General features: G+C 44.8%; 1 protein-coding gene across 1 annotated transcript in view; it reads right to left on the reverse strand.

Moving 5' to 3' along the window:
• The window catches only part of IGDCC3 (immunoglobulin superfamily DCC subclass member 3), a 460,612-nt gene that overhangs the window by 23,035 nt on the left and 416,980 nt on the right, over positions 1–20,597 (reverse strand). The window contains exons 9-10 of the mRNA XM_069625110.1: positions 13,326–13,490; positions 2,783–2,971 (exon numbers count right to left, since the gene is read on the reverse strand). Of these exons, the coding sequence (XP_069481211.1) occupies positions 2,783–2,971; positions 13,326–13,490 (354 nt within the window). The remainder of the gene's footprint in view (positions 1–2,782; positions 2,972–13,325; positions 13,491–20,597) is intronic.

Genomic DNA, 20,597 nt, shown 5'->3' on the forward strand with positions numbered 1-20,597 from the left:
CAGCTTGGAGCTGTGTCAGTGCCAAGGCGAGTAATGCTGTATCCCTCCCCGAAAGTGCATTTGTTGCATATGCCAAGAGCCCGATCCACCAAAGACCGGTGCCTAGATGCAGGACTTCCTGTTTGTGGTGACGTGCGAGTGTGTGGTCGGGTCAGTGGTGTACTGCTGCAGTAAAACTACCCTGTCATGGGCTGCGAGGGTGCAGTGTAGGCAAGGGTTCTGGCAGTAGACATTGGCAATAACAATCTTGAGTTTGAGGTCTTGAGTTTGAGGGTTGGAGTTGCCTATATTTATATGCAAAGGCGGGTAGTGCACGCGACGTGTCATGCTCTTCAAATCTCCCCACTGGCTCTTGGTGGCTGCAAAGATCAAGTTCAAGACCCTCTGCATCGTCCACAAGGCTTTCTGGAGCCGGGCCGCACTACATCCAACTCTCTCTTTCAAAACACATTCCTTCTCGAGCCCTTCGCTCATCAAACTCTAACTCTCTGAGGGTCAGACGCTTCTGCAGGCAGAAAGTGGGGGTAGATATCTCTCCTCTGTAGGTGCCTTCCTCTGGAATGGCCTCCTTGCCGCTCTCAAACTTGAGCTGGACCACCTGAAGATCCGGGAGCAGCACAAGACCTTCCTTTTTGCTTCTGCGTTCTCTCTCTCTCTCTCTCTCTCTCTCTCTCTCTCTCTCCCCTGTGCTGATTTACCAATCTGCTGCACTGACGTATGTCCTGGCTACACTCAGCGTCTCACTGGGTACCTGGCTCCTCCACGATCAGTCGATCCTGCAGTGCCTCCGGTCCTACCGCATACTTAGGTGCTGTAACCCTTGCACTTACTTGAGCCGAGCTACCCTGGCTGTACTTACTCAGAGCAATGCTGCCCTGATTGCACTTCCCTTCCCTCTCCCTGGCACTTCTCCTTGCTCCCCCCTTGCACTTTGCTCATCGCTCTTGCACGATCTGAAAGACACAAGGCCTAGTAAGATTGTTTGTTGTGTCCTCCCTCTGTTCCCCTCCCTTGTCAATTTGCACTTAGAAACACTTGTGTACAGGCGCGTTAAAAATGCCATATCATATCATGCTGGAGAAGGGCTCTGCACGGGATGCTAAGTAGCAGGTCTATGCATTATGCAGAGATGTCAAGTAACACCATGCAACCAGATGATGTCCTTGCTGGTAGGGCCAGCAAAGGAAGCAGATCAGACTTAGAGAAAACGAAATCCAAGGCACAAATTGCCTTAATAGGAAGTGATAAGCTATGCCATGCTATGCCAAATCACCACCGTATTAGTTTCACAGTACCTAGGCATGTCCGTAGACTGAAGTATTCTAAAAGGGCATTGCATGGACTTATTGCAGAATTGAAACTTTGCAGGACAGGGTGCAGTCCTTTTCTGGAACCGATGAATTTGTATTTATTTATTTATTTATTACGTGCCAAAGCCCACAGGCATCAAAGGAGAACATAAACATTTAGGACCAAAACCTCAAGAACAGGACACGAACCTGAAAAACTCACGAGGGGGGATCTATTTGAACAACCACGTATTAGGAAGCTTCTGGAATACCAGCAGATTAACTTTCTTTGCGTAGGTTCCATGTCAGAGAATCGCAGGCCGATGTAGGCAGTGCCGGAAAAGACCGGCCTTTTCCTTTCGCCCGTCTTATTCTGCGACAGGTAGTAAAGACCGTCAGCATCCCTCACGCAGGGGCAAAAGGCTCACACAGGAAAGAGCGTTGCTTGGTAACACCTGGGGCATTTGAGACCGGCTTCTGGACATGGCCTGTCCCTTCCCTCGACTACTGATGGCCCAAGACGCTCCCCTGCTCTGACAAAGGCGAGTAGAAATATGCAAGGCTTCAGCCTCTGAGGCCGATGAGCAACACCACAGAGCAATGTGGCAAATTTCCACAGATGAGTAAAGGTACAGGAGCCCACAGTGCTCGTACCAAAGGGCGCACTCTTTTAGGGCCCTGCCCTGCTCTAACAAGTGAGTAATGGGGCAGGATACCCTGGATACCTTACCCAAGTGTGTAGTACTGTAGGACGGTGTGGTGCACCTGCGCAAGTGTGTAGTATTACTTGATAGTAATGTGCACTTCATGGACCTCTAAGTGCTGCAATGACAGGTGTCATTATTACCAAGTGCAATGGTACTCAGTTCATCAACCTCGGAAGAATTAATGGTTGAGTTGGTCCTACCATGGGGTTGGATCTTACAAAGATCAAGATGCACCACGTGAGAACTGAGCATTTATCTCATCCGGATAAGAAGTCATGATGTACTTACCCAGTGAGTAATGGAATAGTATTCCGTTGCGCTCTTATCCCAGGATTACCGTGAAATGATCGAAATAAATAACCTACTGAGAAATGACCAAATTCTTTTTATCACCTTTGTTTTAATAACGCGATGGGCCCCCTCTTACCTCTACCTTAACGTATTTCCTTACCCCACCTCATATCTATTTTTTATAAAAATGAACAAAAATACCTAAGAATTCGACCAAAACAATTCCGTCATTTCTCATTTCCCCTGCACTTGCGTGATCTGAATGACACTGGGCCTAGTAAGATCATTGTATCTGCCTTCCCTCTGTTCCCCCTCCCTTGCCTCGTTGCACTTTGAAACACTGTGTATAGGCGTGTTATAAATGCAACATCATATCATAAGGTATTTTTGTGTTCGATCATTTCAAGATACCCTAATACAGAGGCTTAAGGTCACCGGAGTCTCAGATTTTCCTGCATAGGTTAGTAATGAGATGAAGCTTAGCTGCGCTCTTACCCAGGTGAGTAATGTTATAGGCAGTCATGTTGCTCGGTAGAACCTTCGGGCCGGTGTAGTTGGGCACATGCACCTTGCGGTAGAAGAGCTTGAAACCGTCCTGCTGCCCCAGCTTGGTGGATGGCTCCCACTGAGCCTGCATGGCCGTGGTGTTCAAGACCTTTATGTAGAGCACAGGCATCGCTGGCACTGAGCGGAGAGAGAAGGCAGTCAGCGAGCAAGTTAAGTAGACGCGGCCCTGGTAGCAAGTAGTACTGTCTCCATCATCCCACACACATTAGGGTTAAAATGCCAGACTAGCCATTCGAAGGGCAAGAGATCAACACGTACAGCACACCAACAAGGAAAACACTGCGGGCACTGGCCACCTTAAACATGTACATTGTCTCACCGGATCGAAATGTGGTCATGTTTTGGTAGTACTAACCTCAAGGTATACAGAGCTAAGCAAGAACCAAATGATACTCCACCTTCCAAACTTCATCAATTTATACCACTTCCTGTCCACAGATAGAGAGCGTTCTGCAGCAGTTAAACATGGCCAACATGTGTGTCCTTAATTTCATTAAAATGCCCAGCTAGTCCCACTTCAAGGATTTAGCAGGCTGGTGGTATAATTCAAGCATTGATCAAGAGGTTGCTGACTTGGCATTTGACTTTCTGGGTGGCAAAGACCCTTGCCAGAGACCTGCACAACCCCCGCAAGGTGGAACTCAACCAGGAGGTTCTCTGGCGGTTTATCAAGGCTTTGGTTGGCCTGAACACTGACCTAGCCGTTACACGATCCGACTATCAGTGCGGGCATCCGCCTATAAATAAAATATCATATCATGCGTACAGGCCACACCTTTCTGTTGCACAAGGAAGGATCACACACATTTACTCAAGCAGATAATTCAAGTCTATTGGTTTGACTGTCAGCAATATACCCACTAAACCCCCCCCCCCATCTGGTTCCTTCCTGGAATACCCTACAGCGTCTTGGATCGGTATTCTTTGATCAAGTCAACAAGCATGAGGTTCCGACAAGTTACACACAAAAATAAACAGTTAAACTCAAAATAAGGTTGCATACTGGATCGGGGGTAATGGTGGGAGGATCTTTTTTTAGCCGGGTTCAGGTGCGCCCGCACAATCGCAGTTTTGCGCGAGGAGATATTGGGCAGGCTGCTAGTAGGTCGCTGAACGCATCTGCAGTGGGTTTCCAGCAGTGAGTAGGAACCATCCAAAACAAATCCCTGATTGTCTTTCGAGCTAAATTTCTAGCCCTTTTACTCGATTCGACTTAACACCAACCCAGCATTTTCAAACAGGGGTTGAATCTCGCCAGAACCTTCCAAGGCTGCACTCAGGTTTAACATAAAATACATCCTCCAACTTCCAAAATCTTGTACAAACAAAAGTTTTACCCTGAATAGATTATTCCCATGGCCTTCCCTGAGGTCTACCCAAAAATATCTTCTGCCGATGCAGTGCGTCCAAAACTGGCTGAACATGGGAGCATGAAAAGTTTTGTTACATTAGCCCAGTCTGTATAAACCTCAACCAGTTACCAATGGAATGGTAACACAAACACAGGAGACGTTTAGAACATTGGTAAAGTACAATTTTAGCTTAAGGCAGACTGGGAAACTAGCATTAACTAGAATTAGGCCAGCAGGAACCAGTAGGAACAGCAATATAACATCTAACCGGGTTAGTCCTAGTTTCCCCTCTCTGTGCGAACCTACAATTTTGCATAACGATTTTTGTTAAAGGATAGTTCCGGGACTTTTTTTTTATTGTCCCTACGGGTCGGCCATGTGTTTTTAAGCATAACTCGGTAGATCGTAGAAAACTTTCCTATGGACCTTACCCGACTTTTCGTCCATTAACGCACTCGAAATCAGCCGCCATTTTCTGATAATCCTATCATTTCCCCCCATCGTCCTGGCTCACCTGCGTTTGCGGCACTAAATCAAATCCCCCGCCCCTGAAACAGACTTTATCAAAACATTCATATTCCCCGCCTCTATCCGTGACGTGACTGTGCTGCGTAGACAAACGCGCCCAGGCGTCTTCTACGCGACTCCACACAGAACCCGGAAACCAACACAGATTAGCTCACAACACAGCGCGCCACAATTCGCAATATGAAACTGTACTTTTAAATCAAACCGCAAGATTGTAAATTTGGTAAAGTACATTTATTTGACATCAAATGTTTAGAGAATATTCAGCGATTTGCATTTTTATTTGCTCAGGTTCCAAAAAGTTCGTTTTGAGGCACGCGATGTTCCTTTGCTGTACACAGGGTCTTAGATCATCTCACAATACAGCGCCACAATTCGGAATATGAAACTGTGGTTTAAAAGCAAACTGCAAGATTGTACATTTGGCAAAGTACATTTATTGGACATCAAATGTTTAGAGAATATTCAGCGATTTTCATTTTTATTTGCTCTCGATCCAAAATAGTTCGTCTTGAGGCAAGCGATGTTCGTGTGCAGTAAACAGGGTGTTGGTTAACGGTAAAATAAGCTCTTCGGTCGCACTGATAATCGCATGGCTGTTCCAACAACGAGGCACTAGGCCACCACAACGGTCTGTATGTTGCATCTAGCCGTTAGTACCGCGTAAGGGCATACTTGTACTTGGCGATCGTCCCATAAAATGGTCAGGGTGGTAACGTTGTTCACGCGGAGAAGCAACTGGCGGTTAAAAAAGCCGTCCGCCGGTGTCTGGTACTCGTGACACATGCAGTAATGCATGATGTACCTGTTTGAAAAACATAAACAATGAAATTAGTCTCACCATCAGATCTTTATTAAAATTATTCATTTTATATATTCGGTCGGGAAATTATTTCATAGCTAGGACAGTGCAACTGGGTTTTAAACGTCAAGGGGGGGCTGTAGGATACTGAGACAGTCCATCAGTGCAGGGGTTGACAGGGAGTGCAGGTGGAGAGTGGAAGGGCCCAGGACCGAGATCGCAGACAGTGGACCAGTTGTAGCAGGGGAGAGGGAGAGAGAAAGCAGAAGCAAAGGTTTTGAGGTGCTTCCGTAAAAGTAGACGGTTCTCCCCAAGATAGTGCGCGGTACAAAACAATATGCCACATAGAACGAACAAGTACAACTTAACCCGTCTTTAAAGCTACTGTATAGTAATTAAATTGCGGTATAAACTCATCTAAAGAGTTACTTACATTATATTTGCATTTTCCATTGTGTCTGTGCGTAGGGCAGCCCCGAAATACCACTCCTTCTATGCCGACGTTATTTCTTCTAATGAACGAACATGAAATGGCTTTCGTTTCTGAAATTATATTCATTATCGTTTCTTACGTGGTCCCGGCCTGTCAAGGTCAAAATACAATAGAACCTTATACTGAGTCGTGGGCCATTCTGGCACCCGAGAAAAAATCAAAGCAGCTGACCTTCACTTTGAACGAGCACACATTCCTAGTTAGCTACATTCAGTGTAAGGCATTCTTACAGGACTTGAAATTTACACTCCATCTTTGCATTTTGTCTGCGTGCTTTGCAGCCCCACAGAACCATAAATACGGAGACATTCTATATTTTTTGAAAAATGATTTATATTACTGTTTGGTTTAATTTAATGCGCAAATGAACAAGGTTGGATAGATACACATATTCAATGGGCCTGCGACATGAGGAGACTCGAGAGAACAGACAATCAAATTACAATCATTTAAACCGTGATGTGTATTTCTCAATGAGTTCTTCTTTAGGTGGACATGGAACAGAGGCAATGTTGGGTGGCAATGCAGTTGTCCCCTGCACAGGTTCGTTCACAACTCCATTTATGTGCCTATCTAGGACGTCAACAATAAGTTTCTCAATAAACTCATATTGCATATCCTCAAACACTGGTTTGATCACCCATTGTTTACTTCTTTTAGTGAAGGCCTTATTGTAGCGAAGCGTCCCTAAAGTTCCGGTCGTCCTACTTTGTTGACGGCCAACATTATGGTTATGTGCCAAGACCGCTAAAAGAGTCCGATTTATCATGCCCTCCATGCCAAAATGCAATCGTTTTGGCCTGTACTTTAGGCACATATTGTGAAACACCTCCAAATCTCCTGTGTGGCAGAATTCCGTGAGTCCCCTCAAAGCTTTTGTTATAGTTTTATCAAATACAATCTTTTCAATGGCTTTGTGAGTGGGTGATGAAGGAATCAACCACTTCTTCTTCCGTGCCTCCTCTGTGGACAAATGGCCATGTTCACAATTGTGGAAATGTTGGTTCGTGTTCCATCGGTGAACGTTCGTACAGTGTGGCATTACTGACCGCCATTTTTCCAGTAGAATTTCCAACGACCCTCCACATGTTTTTGAGCTCCACCAAAGATGGTTGCTGATTGACTTGGACCACTGTGAAATACCTTGCAATTCTTTTTTTTTACCTGCAGCCGACAATTTTTTATTGATTGATTTTGCAAGATGCCAAACGTCAAATTGGTGATTTATATTTTTGTACTGTTCTCTCATTGTCTTGGCAATTGAAACGTGTCTGTCCGTGGCTATCAGGTCGATCACCATTCCCCGCGATTGTAGTTCTTGCAATGATGCTACAAAGCCAACTTTCTCCATGGCCACTGAGGATGTACTTTGTGACACCTGCACGACCACCGAACTCACAATTTTCTTACTTTCCATGTCCTGAAAGTGGTAGGTGCAGTACTTGGCTGAAAATCCTGGGCTGTCGCACTGTCCATCACCGGCTAGCCTGAACCGTTTGCCCGCGAATGTACTATCAATAGACATTTTTTCCATTCTCCAAGCTTCGCTAATGGCTGGAAATAGATAATCGGTTTGGTATTTGTAGAACTGAGTTTTCGCAATGAAATGGATTCCCACAAACTGAAAGAAAGACTCTAATTTTTTAAAACTTGAACCACTAAAAAGTGCAGCCGCTGCACAAAGTAGATTGCCTGCTGGCAGTTGTCCCAGCATAGGTTGTGCAGACCATGAGAAAGGATGATATTTTGTACAGGTGGCATGTATTTTAAGGTTAGTGCCTCGAATTGCACGAGTCACATTAATGAATGGCTCCCCACATACTTCCCCACCAACCGAATGCCCACATTTCATCCGAATAATAATATCAATCAAACAACTATCGAATACAATGAATTTGGCCTCTTTCCTTATACTGTCACTCTGCATCCCAGCTGGTTCGGCCTGTAACGTTGAGGACATGTCACTCACATGAAAGGTAGAATCTCTGATATCGTCTTCCGCTATGTTCAGTGATATTGATGGTGTTTCATTGTCGTCCACTTCATTCTCTTCCATTGCAACATCTGTTCCTTCTCCGGGGATGGGTGAATAAAACAATTTCTTCAACTTTCTCGCGGTCTTAGTTTTTGCGGGTGTGGATTCTGTGAATTGATCTCCGACTGCATCCGAACTACCAGGAGGACATTCACTATCAATGGCTGGTGGTGGTATAGCTCCGTTGTCAATCACTTCATATTCTTCCCATTGGCACGATGCATCTCCAGTCTCAAGTCCCTGCCAAAAGGTTTGACAAGCAACATCTCTCGTTCGCTTCACTGTCTGTGTAGATCTAGTTCGTACACCCACTCGCAACTAGAGGACAGATTGGAAAAGGGATGTTCAGTTTAAACACAACTTACAGTATTGAACTATTAACAGTGAAAAACAACATAATATAGTGACCAGGACACTAACCTTCTTTTGCTTTCTTTTCTTTGAAACTTTCTTGCCTCGAACTTCAACATCAGGACGCTGTTGCTCCGACTCGTGTGTGCATGTCTCCACTTCCTCTTGCGCTGCAACGACTATATTTTCATGATAAGCACATCCATCACGCACTGACGCTCCATCGACTCCCTGAAACATAGAACTTTCATTAGTATGTATAATAATATCGAAAACACAAAATGTACTTGGGGACCAATACCCACGTACATCTCAATAGCAAAACACGAATGAACGCTTTGTGTAGAACATTCAAACGACAATTATTCACGCATTGTTGATCTAGTTAGATGGAACTGTCAAGATCCATACCTCGGGCTCCTCATAGACTTCCATTGATGATATTATTGAAGATGATGCTTCAGTGACTCCCTGAAACACAGTAATTGCATTAGTATGGTTTTCTATTTTGATAAAAAGAACAGAAACTTTGTGCAGGCGTGAACGGCTCATCTAAATAGACCTGCACAAATGATCAGTTGTCTAAAATAAATAATGGATATGTAAATATGATTCGATTTGCTCGATCGTTGGAAGTGTCACCACCCAGAGATCTGCATCAACTACTAGGGGTGATGTTCTTGTAGAAGAAGCTCCGTCATCTCCCTGAAACATAGTACTTGCGTTAATAAAGAAGGAAGTATAGCGGATGTAATCACGTCATATGATTTCGCTTGATTGAACTGTCAGTATCCATACCTCGAAATGCATAAGAACATCAAGGGACGATGTAACTGCGGTGCACACTTCTGCAAGCTGTTGCGCCGACCCGTAACTGCACGCTCCCCCTTCTTCTTGGACTAATGCTCCATCGACTCCCTGAAACATAGGACTTTCATTAGTAATGAACACAATATTGAAAAAAGAAGACACATAGGAGGGCGACGACAGAAGGACATATCAATGGCTAAAAACGAAAGAAACATTGTGTGTAACAATCACGCTACAAGAATGCAAGATCTGATGATCTCCATCGATGGAACTGTCCTGAAACGTACCTCGAGCATCTGAGTGACATCAACGGTAGTCGTCAATACGTTGGACTCCTCAGCATCTCCCTGAAAGACAGTACTTGAATTATTTTGGATAACAATAATTATAACTGAAAACAAAGACTAGAGGATGAGTACAAGGGTGTACCATTAGGTAAAATAATTACACGATAAATTAAAACTATTGATTTACATGCCTAAAACAAGTCAGTGGCAGAATAGCCAAGTAAGATTACCCGATAGGCGCTTGAAGTGGCTGATGACTGCAATAACGACACGGATGGAGAATCTTCCGCCTTCATATTGAGTGGATACATAAATGGGGAAATTATTGTTAGCTAATGCTACACACTACCGCAAGGCCGAGAGATAAATACGTAAACTTGACTCACCAGTGGAGGGATGTGGACGAATAGAGTGGGAATAGCGGTTGAGAGCAATTTTCGCCTCGCTCGCGGTGTGTTCTTCTTTATTAGCAATGATGTGGAGTACATGTCAGAGGTAAAGTGCCTGCTGCAGATGCGGTATCGATCACCCCTCTTGTCCGCAAAGACTTCTAGGACTCTACTTTCAAGCTCAGAGGGTGGATATCCGCAATATCGGACCCATTCTCTTATCTGATCTATTGTCTTAGGGAAAACATGCATTATAGTACCTTCAGATTTATTATGGGTCTTCGAAGGGCAACCGCCAATGGAACAGGCAGGCATTGTGGAAAGTTCTGAAAAGTAAAGATCAACAATTCTCTATGAATATCAATGTGTTAAAAAATTAAATGACACATAAAAGGTTCAATGCAAGGTATGTTTTGGTTCTTGGAACTATACACGTTATTCACATGCGGATAAGTATTTGAATAACTTTAAAAAAATAGAAAAATAATTTGACTAAACTCAGAACATGTGACTAGTTCCTTGCATGTACTGTCTTGAACGAAAAGAAATTGGACGCAAAATGAGTATGGTACATGGCCTTACCTTGACGAGCAAACAGTTAGATGCAGGGATCAGAGTAGTTTCTTGTCGTAGAACAGGGAGCAGTTCACAGGTTGCAAACTGACGAGTTTCCTCGAAGTGGTCACGGAAGTTCACAGAGACGAAGAGCAGATAACCAGCACCTTCACGGGTTGACTAGCAAAGCGCAAAGAAGTTCTCATTAGAAATATGAAGTGGGTTATAAAGAATTCGAAACAGGGGTGTGTTTGTGAATGAATGACGTGTATATGCCATGGCATTATGCGGTTTGCAGGGGGCCGTCCAGCGTGAGGGGGGATGCTTGGCAGGAGACACGGGGTCTGGAGGTATACATGGGAACAACAACCCATGCTCTATAGACCACTTTGAAGTGTACATGGTCTTTGGCACCTCTTGGCCTTTATCGCTCCCTGACAGCTCCACTTGGCAGCACAAGTACCCCGGTGCGAACTGCCTTTGATAGGGCGGGGGGTGGATTGGGGCGGTGGTCGTGCAGACAAGACACAGGAAGACTCGTGAATGGAGACACACTTATGTGGATTGCAGGGGGCCGTCCAGCGTGAGGGGGGATGCTTGGCAGGAGACACGGGGTCTGGCGGTAGACATGGGAACAACAACCCATGCTCTATAGACCACTTTGAAGTGTACATGGTCTTTGGCACCTCTTGGCCTTTATCGCTCCCTGACAGCTCCACTTGGCAGCACAAGTACCCCGGTGCGAACTGCCTTTGATAGGGCGGGGGGTGGATTGGGGCGGTGGTCGTGCAGACAAGACTCGTTTGCCGCAGGGCCTCACCAAGGAGAGGCCATCTAACTGCATGTAAGAGGCAGGCTGCAGGATCTAGTGCATGGAAGGCAGGGGGGTGAGTTTATAAATACCTCACCCTCCCAGGAGAATATATGGGTGCAGTTCACCCTGGAGACCCTGGATGCCTAGGCAGTTAGTCAGCAGCAGGCAGGAAGACTATTCAATGGAGACACACTAGATTCATTTAAAAAATCAAAACAACCATTGTTAAAATATATGTTGGGTTTTATTTTAGATCTTAATTTCAATTGAACATAAATAATAAACATTACACATTGTAAAGTTGCGGTTGCAGCACATCCAGGGAAAATCCGCGGTATTGTCCACTGTCGCTGGGGAAATGTTGTCTAATGGCAAGTACCGCACAGGCAGGTATTACTCTCCGAACGCGGTGTCCGAGCCTCCCGTGAAGCCACCAAGTGAAGCAACGATAGGCCACCAGCCTGTACCACCTGTGAAAATGAAAGATGCAAACTGTATTAAAATGACAACTTTCTTATCACTGTCGATTCAGGTAAAAAATGTCATTCTGCTTTGAAAAAAATTCTATCTAGAAAATGCACAACATGGAACCAATTTACATGCATTCGAATGATGAGACGACCATGAAATAGTAGTGGCATCACTGACATCACAACCAGAGTATACTTACTCGTTACTCGGATTACGCGGAGGAACAGTGCCGCAAAGTTCGTGCATAAGCACCATCATCATCCTCAACACGGTCCGTGAGAGGCAGGCTTCCCTGAACTCTGGCAGCTCGGTGATGCATTGCGGACTTGGCTCGCCTTCCGAAATGTAGGCCAGGCATCCCGAGTTTTCTCGGCAGCAGCAGTTCTCCTCCTCAGTTGGCATTAGCTCGCACCGATTGCACGTGCACCAGGTGGAGACGCCGTCCATGCGACATGGTCCAGGCTCTTCATCCGTTGACTGGTCCTCCCAACTGCCGTCCGAATCCCCATCGTTTTCGCGTGCTTGCCTTTCCAGTAGTTCTTCCTCGGTGTACTCGGGCTCGTACATATACGGCATTATTGTAGCCATTGTGTGGTAAAGAAAGTAAAATAATTTACAGAGATGGTACAGGTGTTCACAAGGCCGAGAAGCGGCGAAGGTAGCTGACCAGAGCACAGAAACGAGTCACAGAATACTCAAAGTAACACAGAGAGAGTAATGGAATCGAAAATCTGCTGCTGTGTGTTGTGAAACGGTGTGTTTATACTTATTGAGGAAAGAGGCGTCCTGCCATTTCCATGGCGACACGTCATTAGCTGAGGCGCAGCGATTGTTGACACGAAACGTGCTTTGGCGTTGGGAAATGGGCGGTACGCGTCTGCTGATGTCAGGCTCAGGGGCGGGGGATTTGATTTAGTGCCGCAAAAGCAGGTGAGCCAGGGCGATGGGGGGAAATGATAGGATTATCAGAAAATGGCGGCTGATTTCGAGTGCGTTAATGGACGAAAAGTCGGGTAAGGTCCATAGGAAAGTTTTCTACGATCTACCGAGTTATGCTTAAAAACACATGGCCGAACCGTAGGGACAATAAAAAAAAAGTCCCGGAACTATCCTTTAAGTCAGGTCTCCTCTTTTTGTGATAAATGGCAGACATAACCAGCCACTTCTCTGGAAATCCACCCACTGCTGTCTAGAACCAAACACCAGTTGCACTAACTTCATGTTACCTTCTATTCTGAACATATAGTACTATGATGAGGCTGCCTTGTGTACAAACAAACACACACACATACGTGCTTTGCACATTAAAAGGATACAAGAAAATAAACAAGCCTGTGGGTGTTTCCTCTAGAACTAACTGTGTCGCCTTATCAGCCCCCCTCTTCATTCTACAGCTATAAATCCCTTTCTACTCCCAAGAGACTTCTCCTGACCCTAACAACTTCTTTTGTACGTCTTTCTTCTCGTGGGCATCTTTACCCACGAGGGGAAGGACCATAGGGGGTCCCAATACTTCGGCATGCAGTTGCAGAAGCATCACCACCGTTCATCCATTCAATGCTTGAAGCCCTGGAGCCGCCTCACCTTCGCCGAGGGTCTGGACCACCGTGACCTCTGAGGGCTTGCTGGCCCCTCTTGAGGTGTAGGCCTTGAGATAGAAGCTGTAGCTGGTGGAGGGCTCCAGGTCGGTCACGAGCTGCTGGAAGGTGCTTTTGCTGACCGCCTCCTGATACTCCATCTCCACGGGGTCTGCGGATAGAAAGACAGGATCAGCGAATCTCTGGACCCATTGCGTTTGACATGGTCCCAAGTGGGGGGAACAACGTGAAAGGGTAAAAAGGCACAGACACAGGGATTCAACGACTAGGGCAATTAGGGTCAGAGGCAGGTCGACTCGCCCTATGGATTCATGGTTCGTGCCTGCGGGTGGTATCGGTAGGCAAGGCATTGCTGCCTATACATGATACTGGCCTAGGGAGCTCGCTGGTTCTGAGTCCAGCTCTAAGCCACGCCTTAGTCATCACTTTATGGAGACTCAACCAACACTGATATTTAATCACCTGGGATAAGGTGCATGGTGCGGGTGTCCCAAAACACTGGGGTGGGGGAGGGATCTCCTTCAAGATCTGGTCAGGGCCTTGGACTTTCGAAATACATGGACCATGGGTCCTGAACAACACAGGACCCCCATTTACTGAAAGTGTGCAGAGAAGTCTGTTACACCCCATGTCAGATGCACTGTAAGACCACAACTTAGGACAGGTGATGCCAGAAGGGATGGAAGGGCATCACACACAAAAAACATTCTGTACAATGGCATGATACAATCATACTAACTACACAGGAGCGGGCCATATGAGCTTCCCAATGAAAATGATATCACACAATCTACCATTCTGACTTCATAGGAGAGCAGAGAAATGTGCATCACGCACAACGGCATCACACAATCTAACATTCTGACTTCATAGGAGAGCAGACAGATGTGCATCACGCACACTGGCATCACACACACATTCTGACTTCATACCAGTGCAGAAAGATGTGCATCACGCACAATAGCATCACACAATCTAACATTCTGACTTCATACCAGAGCAGAAAGATGTGCATCACGCACAATGGCATCACACAATCTAACATTCTGACTTCATAGGAGAGGAGAAAGATGTGCATCACACACAATGGCATCACACACACATTCTGACTTCATAGGAGAGCAGAAAGATGTGCATCACGCACAATGGCATCACACACACATTCTGACTTCATACCAGTGCAGAAAGATGTGCATCACGCAGAGTGGCATCACACAATCTAACATTCTGACTTCATAGAAGAGCAGAAAGATGTGCATCACGCACACTGGCATCACACAATCTAACATTCTGACTTCATAGGAGAGCAGAAAGATGTGCATCACACACAATGGCATCACACACACATTCTGACTTCATAGGAGAGAAGAAAGATGTGCATCACGCACAATGGCATCACACACACATTCTGACTTCATAGGAGAGCAGAAAGATGTGCATCACGCACAATGGCATCACACAATCTAACATTCTGACTTCATAGGAGAGCAGAAAGATGTGCATCACGCACAATGGCATCACACAATCTAACATTCTGACTTCATAGGAGAGCAGAAAGATGTGCATCACGCACAATGGCATCACACAAACATTCCGACTTCATAGAAGAGCAGAAAGATGTGCATCACGCACAATGGCATCACACAATCTAACATTCTGACTTCATAGGAGAGCAGAAAGATGTGCATCACGCACAATGGCATCACACAATCTAACATTCTGACTTCATAGGAGAGCAGAAAGATGTGCATCACGCACAATGGCATCACACAATCTAACATTCTGACTTCATAGGAGAGCAGAAAGATGTGCATCACGCACAATGGCATCACACACACATTCTGACTTCATAGGAGAGCAGAAAGATGTGCATCACACACAATGGCATCACACAATCTAACATTCTGACTTCATAGAAGAGCAGAAAGATGTGCATCACGCACAATGGCATCACACAATCTAACATTCTGACTTCATAGGAGAGCAGAAAGATGTGCATCACACACAATGGCATCAAACAATCTAACATTCTGACTTCATAGAAGAGCAGAAAGATGTGCATCACGCACAATGGCATCACACAATCTAACATTCTGACTTCATAGGAGAGCAGAAAGATGTGCATCACACACAATGGCATCAAACAATCTAACATTCTGACTTCATAGAAGAGCAGAAAGATGTGCATCACACACAATGGCATCACACAATCTAACATTCTGACTTCATAGAAGAGCAGAAAGATGTGCATCACGCACAATGGCATCACACAATCTAACATTCTCACTTCATAGGAGAGCAGAAAGATGTGCATCACACACACTGGCATCACACAATCTAACATTCTGACTTCATAGGAGAGCAGAAAGATGTGCATCACACACAATGGCATCACACAATCTAACATTCTGACTTCATAGGAGAGCAGAAAGATGTGCATCACTCACAATGGCATCACACAATCTAACATTCTGACTTCATAGGAGAGCAGAAAGATGTGCATCACACAAAATGGCATCACACAATCTAACATTCTGACTTCATAGGAGAGCAGAAATATGTGCATCACGCACAATGGCATCACACAATCTAACATTCTGACTTCATAGGAGAGCAGAAAGATGTGCATCACGCACAATGGCATCACACAATCTAACATTCTGACTTCATAGGAGAGCAGAAAGATGTGCATCACGCACAATGGCATCACACAATCTAACATTCTGACTTCATAGGAGAGCAGAAAGATGTGCATCACGCACAATGGCATCACACAATCTAACATTCTGACTTCATAGGAGAGCAGAAAGATGTGCATCACGCACAATGGCATCACACAATCTAACATTCTGACTTCATAGGAGAGCAGAAAGATGTGCATCACGCACAATGGCATCACACAATCTAACATTCTGACTGCATAGGAGAGCAGAAAGATGTGCATCACGCACAATGGCATCACACAATCTAACATTCTGACTTCATAGGAGAGCAGAAAGATGTGCATCACACACAATGGCATCACACAATCTAACATTCTGACTTCATAGGAGAGCAGAAAGATGTGCATCACGCACAATGGCATCACACAATCTAACATTCTGACTTCATAGAAGAGCAGAAAGATGTGCATCACGCACAATGGCATCACACACACATTCTGACTTCATAGGAGAGCAGAAAGATGTGCATCACGCACAATGGCATCACACAATCTAACATTCTGACTTCATAGGAGAGCAGAAAGATGTGCATCACACACAATGGCATCACACACACATTCTGACTTCATAGGAGAGCAGAAAGATGTGCATCACGCACAATGGCATCACACAATCTAACATTCTGACTTCATAGGAGAGCAGAAAGATGTGCATTACGCACAATGGCATCACACAATCTAACATTCTGACTTCATAGGAGAGCAGAAAGATGTGCATCACGCACAATGGCATCACACAATCTAACATTCTGACTTCATAGGAGAGCAGAAAGATGTGCATCACGCACAATGGCATCACACAATCTAACATTCTGACTTCATAGGAGAGCAGAAAGATGTGCATCACGCACAATGGCATCACACATCTAACATTCTGACTTCATAGGAGAGCAGAAAAATGTGCATCACGCACATTGGCATCACACAATCTAACATTCTGACTTCATAGGAGAGCAGAAAGATGTGCATCACGCACAATGGCATCACACAATCTAACATTCTGACTTCCTAGGAGAGCAGAAAGTTGTGCATCACGCACAATGGCATCACACAATCTAACATTCTGACTTCATAGGAGAGCAGAAAGATGTGCATCACGCACAATGGCATCACACAATCTATTCTGACTTCATAGGAGAGCAGAAAGATATGCATCACGCACAATGGCATCACACAATCTAACATTCTGACTTAATAGGAGAGCAAAAAGATGTACATCACACACATTGGCATCACACACACATTCTGACTTCATAGGAGAGCAGAAAGATGTGCATCACGCACAATGGCATCACACAATCTAACATTCTGACTTCATAGGAGAGCAGAAAGATGTGCATCACGCACAATGGCATCACACAATATAACATTCTGACTTCATAGGAGAGCAGAAAGATGTGCATCACGCACAATGGCATCACACAATCTAACATTCTGACTCTTCATAGGAGAGCAGAAAGATGTGCATCACGCACAATGGCATCACACAATCTAACATTCTGACTTCATAGGAGAGCAGAAAGATGTGCATCACGCACAATGGCATCACACAATCTAACATTCTGACTTCATAGGAGAGCAGAAAGATGTGCATCACGCACAAAGGCATCAAACAATCTAACATTCTGACTTCATAGGAGAGCAGAAAGATGTGCATCACGCACAATGGCATCACACAATCTAACATTCTGACTTCATAGGAGAGCAGAAAGATGTGCATCACGCACAATGGCATCACACAATCTAACATTCTGACTTCATAGGAGAGCAGAAAGATGTGCATCACACACACTGGCATCACACACACATTCTGACTTCATAGGAGAGCAGAAAGATGTGCATCACACACAATGGCATCACACAATCTAACATTCTCACTTCATAGGAGAGCAGAAACATGTGCATCACGCACAATGGCATCACACAATCTAACATTCTCACTTCATAGGAAAGTAGAAAGAGGTGCATCACGCACAATGGCATCACACAATCTAACATTCTGACTTCATAGGAAAGTAGAAAGATGTGCATCACACACACTGGCATCACACACACATTCTGACTTCATAGAAGAGCAGAAAGATGTGCATCACGCACAATGGCATCACACAATCTAACATTCTGACTTCATAGGAAAGTAGAAAGATGTGCATCACGCACAATGGCATCACACAATCTAACATTCTGACTTTATAGGAGAGCAGAAAGATGTGCATCACACCCAATGGCATCACACACACATTCTGACTTCATAGAAGAGCAGAAAGATGTGCATCACGCACAATGGCATCACACTATCTAACATTCTGACTTCATACCAGAGCAGTAAGATGTGCATCACGCACAATGGCATCACACAATCTAACATTCTGACTTCATAGGAGAGCAGAAAGATGTGCATCACGCACAATGGCATCACACACACATTCTGACTTCATAGGAGAGCAGAAAGACATGCATCACGCACAATGGCATCACACAATCTAACATTCTGACTTCATAGGAGAGCAGAAAGATGTGCATCACGCACAATGGCATCACACAATCTAACATTCTACCTTCATAGGAGAGCAGAAAGATGTGCATCACGCACAATGGCATCACACAATCTAACATTCTGACTCTTCATAGGAGAGCAGAAAGATGTGCATCACGCACAATGGCATCACACAATCTAACATTCTGACTTCATAGGAGAGCAGAAAGATGTGCATCACACACAATGGCATCACACAATCTAACATTCTGACTTCATAGGAGAGCAGAAAGATGTGCATCACGCACAATGGCATCACACAATCTAACATTCTGACTTCATAGGAGAGCAGAAAGATGTGCATCACACACACTGGCATCACACACACATTCTGACTTCATAGGAGAGCAGAAAGATGTGCATCACGCACAATGGCATCACACACACATTCTGACTTCATAGAAGAGCAGAAAGATGTGCATCACGCACAATGGCATCACACAATCTAACATTCTCACTTCATAGGAGAGCAGAAAGATGTGCATCACGCACAATGGCATCACACAATCTAACATTCTGACTCTTCATAGGAGAGCAGGAAGATGTGCATCACGCACAATGGCATCACACAATCTAACATTCTCACTTCATAGGAGAGCAGAAAGATGTGCATCACGCACAATGGCATCACACAATCTAACATTCTCACTTCATAGGAGAGCAGAAAGATGTGCATCACGCACAATGGCATCACACAATCTAACATTCTGACTCTTCATAGGAGAGCAGAAAGATGTGCATCACGCACAATGGCATCACACAATCTAACGTTCTGACTTCATAGGAGAGCAGAAAGATGTGCATCACACACAATGGCATCACACAATCTAACATTCTGACTTCATAGAAGAGCAGAAAGATGTGCATCACGAACAATGGCATCACACAATCTAACACTCTGACTTCATAGAAGAGCAGAAAGATGTGCATCACGCACAATGGCATCACACACACATTCTGACTTCATAGGAGAGCAGAAAGATGTGCATCACGCACAATGGCATCACACAATCTAACATTCTGACTTCATAGGAAAGTAGAAAGATGTGCATCACACACACTGGCATCACACACACATTCTGGCTTCATAGAAGAGCAGAAAGATGTGCATCACGCACAATGGCATCACACAATCTAACATTCTGACTTCATAGGAGAGCAGAAAGATGTGCATCACGCACAATGGCATCACACACACATTCTGACTTCATAGGAGAGCAGAAAGATGTGCATCACGCACAATGGCATCACACAATCTAACATTCTGAATTCATAGGAGAGCAGAAAGATGTGCATCACGCACAATGGCATCACACAATCTAACATTCTCACTTCATAGGAGAGCAGAAAGATGTGCATCACGCACAATGGCATCACACAATCTAACGTTCTGACTTCATAGGAGAGCAGAAAGATGTGCATCACACACAATGGCATCACACAATCTAACATTCTGACTTCATAGAAGAGCAGAAAGATGTGCATCACCCACAATGGCATCACACAATCTAACATTCTGACTTCATAGAAGAGCAGAAAGATGTGCATCACGCACAATGGCATCACACTATCTTACATTCTGACTTCATACCAGAGCAGTAAGATGTGCATCACGCACAATGACATCACACAATCTAACATTCTGACTTCATAGGAGAGCAGAAAGATGTGCATCACGCACAATGGCATCACTGTCAGGATTAGTCAGGCGAGTACAAAGGCAGCGAATATGGCAAGGGAAATGTGCACCCAGGAACAACGACTCAGGTATGCTAGAACCCAGGAGTGCAAATAGAGTGTGACATCAAAACCAATATATGAAAAGGGATGTGGGGTAAGCACCTGACCGCGAGGAAAGTCGGCAAGCGCCTTACCCCCAATTGCTGTTACAGGTACTGACAGCGCTAAACCCACGTGGAGGGCAAGCAATGACAGGATCTGTGTACTAACACTCTTGATGGTATTACATGAGGGAACTTAAGAACTGTACTCACGAGGAC

The sequence above is a fragment of the Ambystoma mexicanum genome, chromosome 11 (assembly GCF_040938575.1).
Source record: "Ambystoma mexicanum isolate Mex_15411 chromosome 11, UKY_AmexF1_1, whole genome shotgun sequence".
Classification (NCBI taxonomy): domain Eukaryota; kingdom Metazoa; phylum Chordata; class Amphibia; order Caudata; family Ambystomatidae; genus Ambystoma; species Ambystoma mexicanum.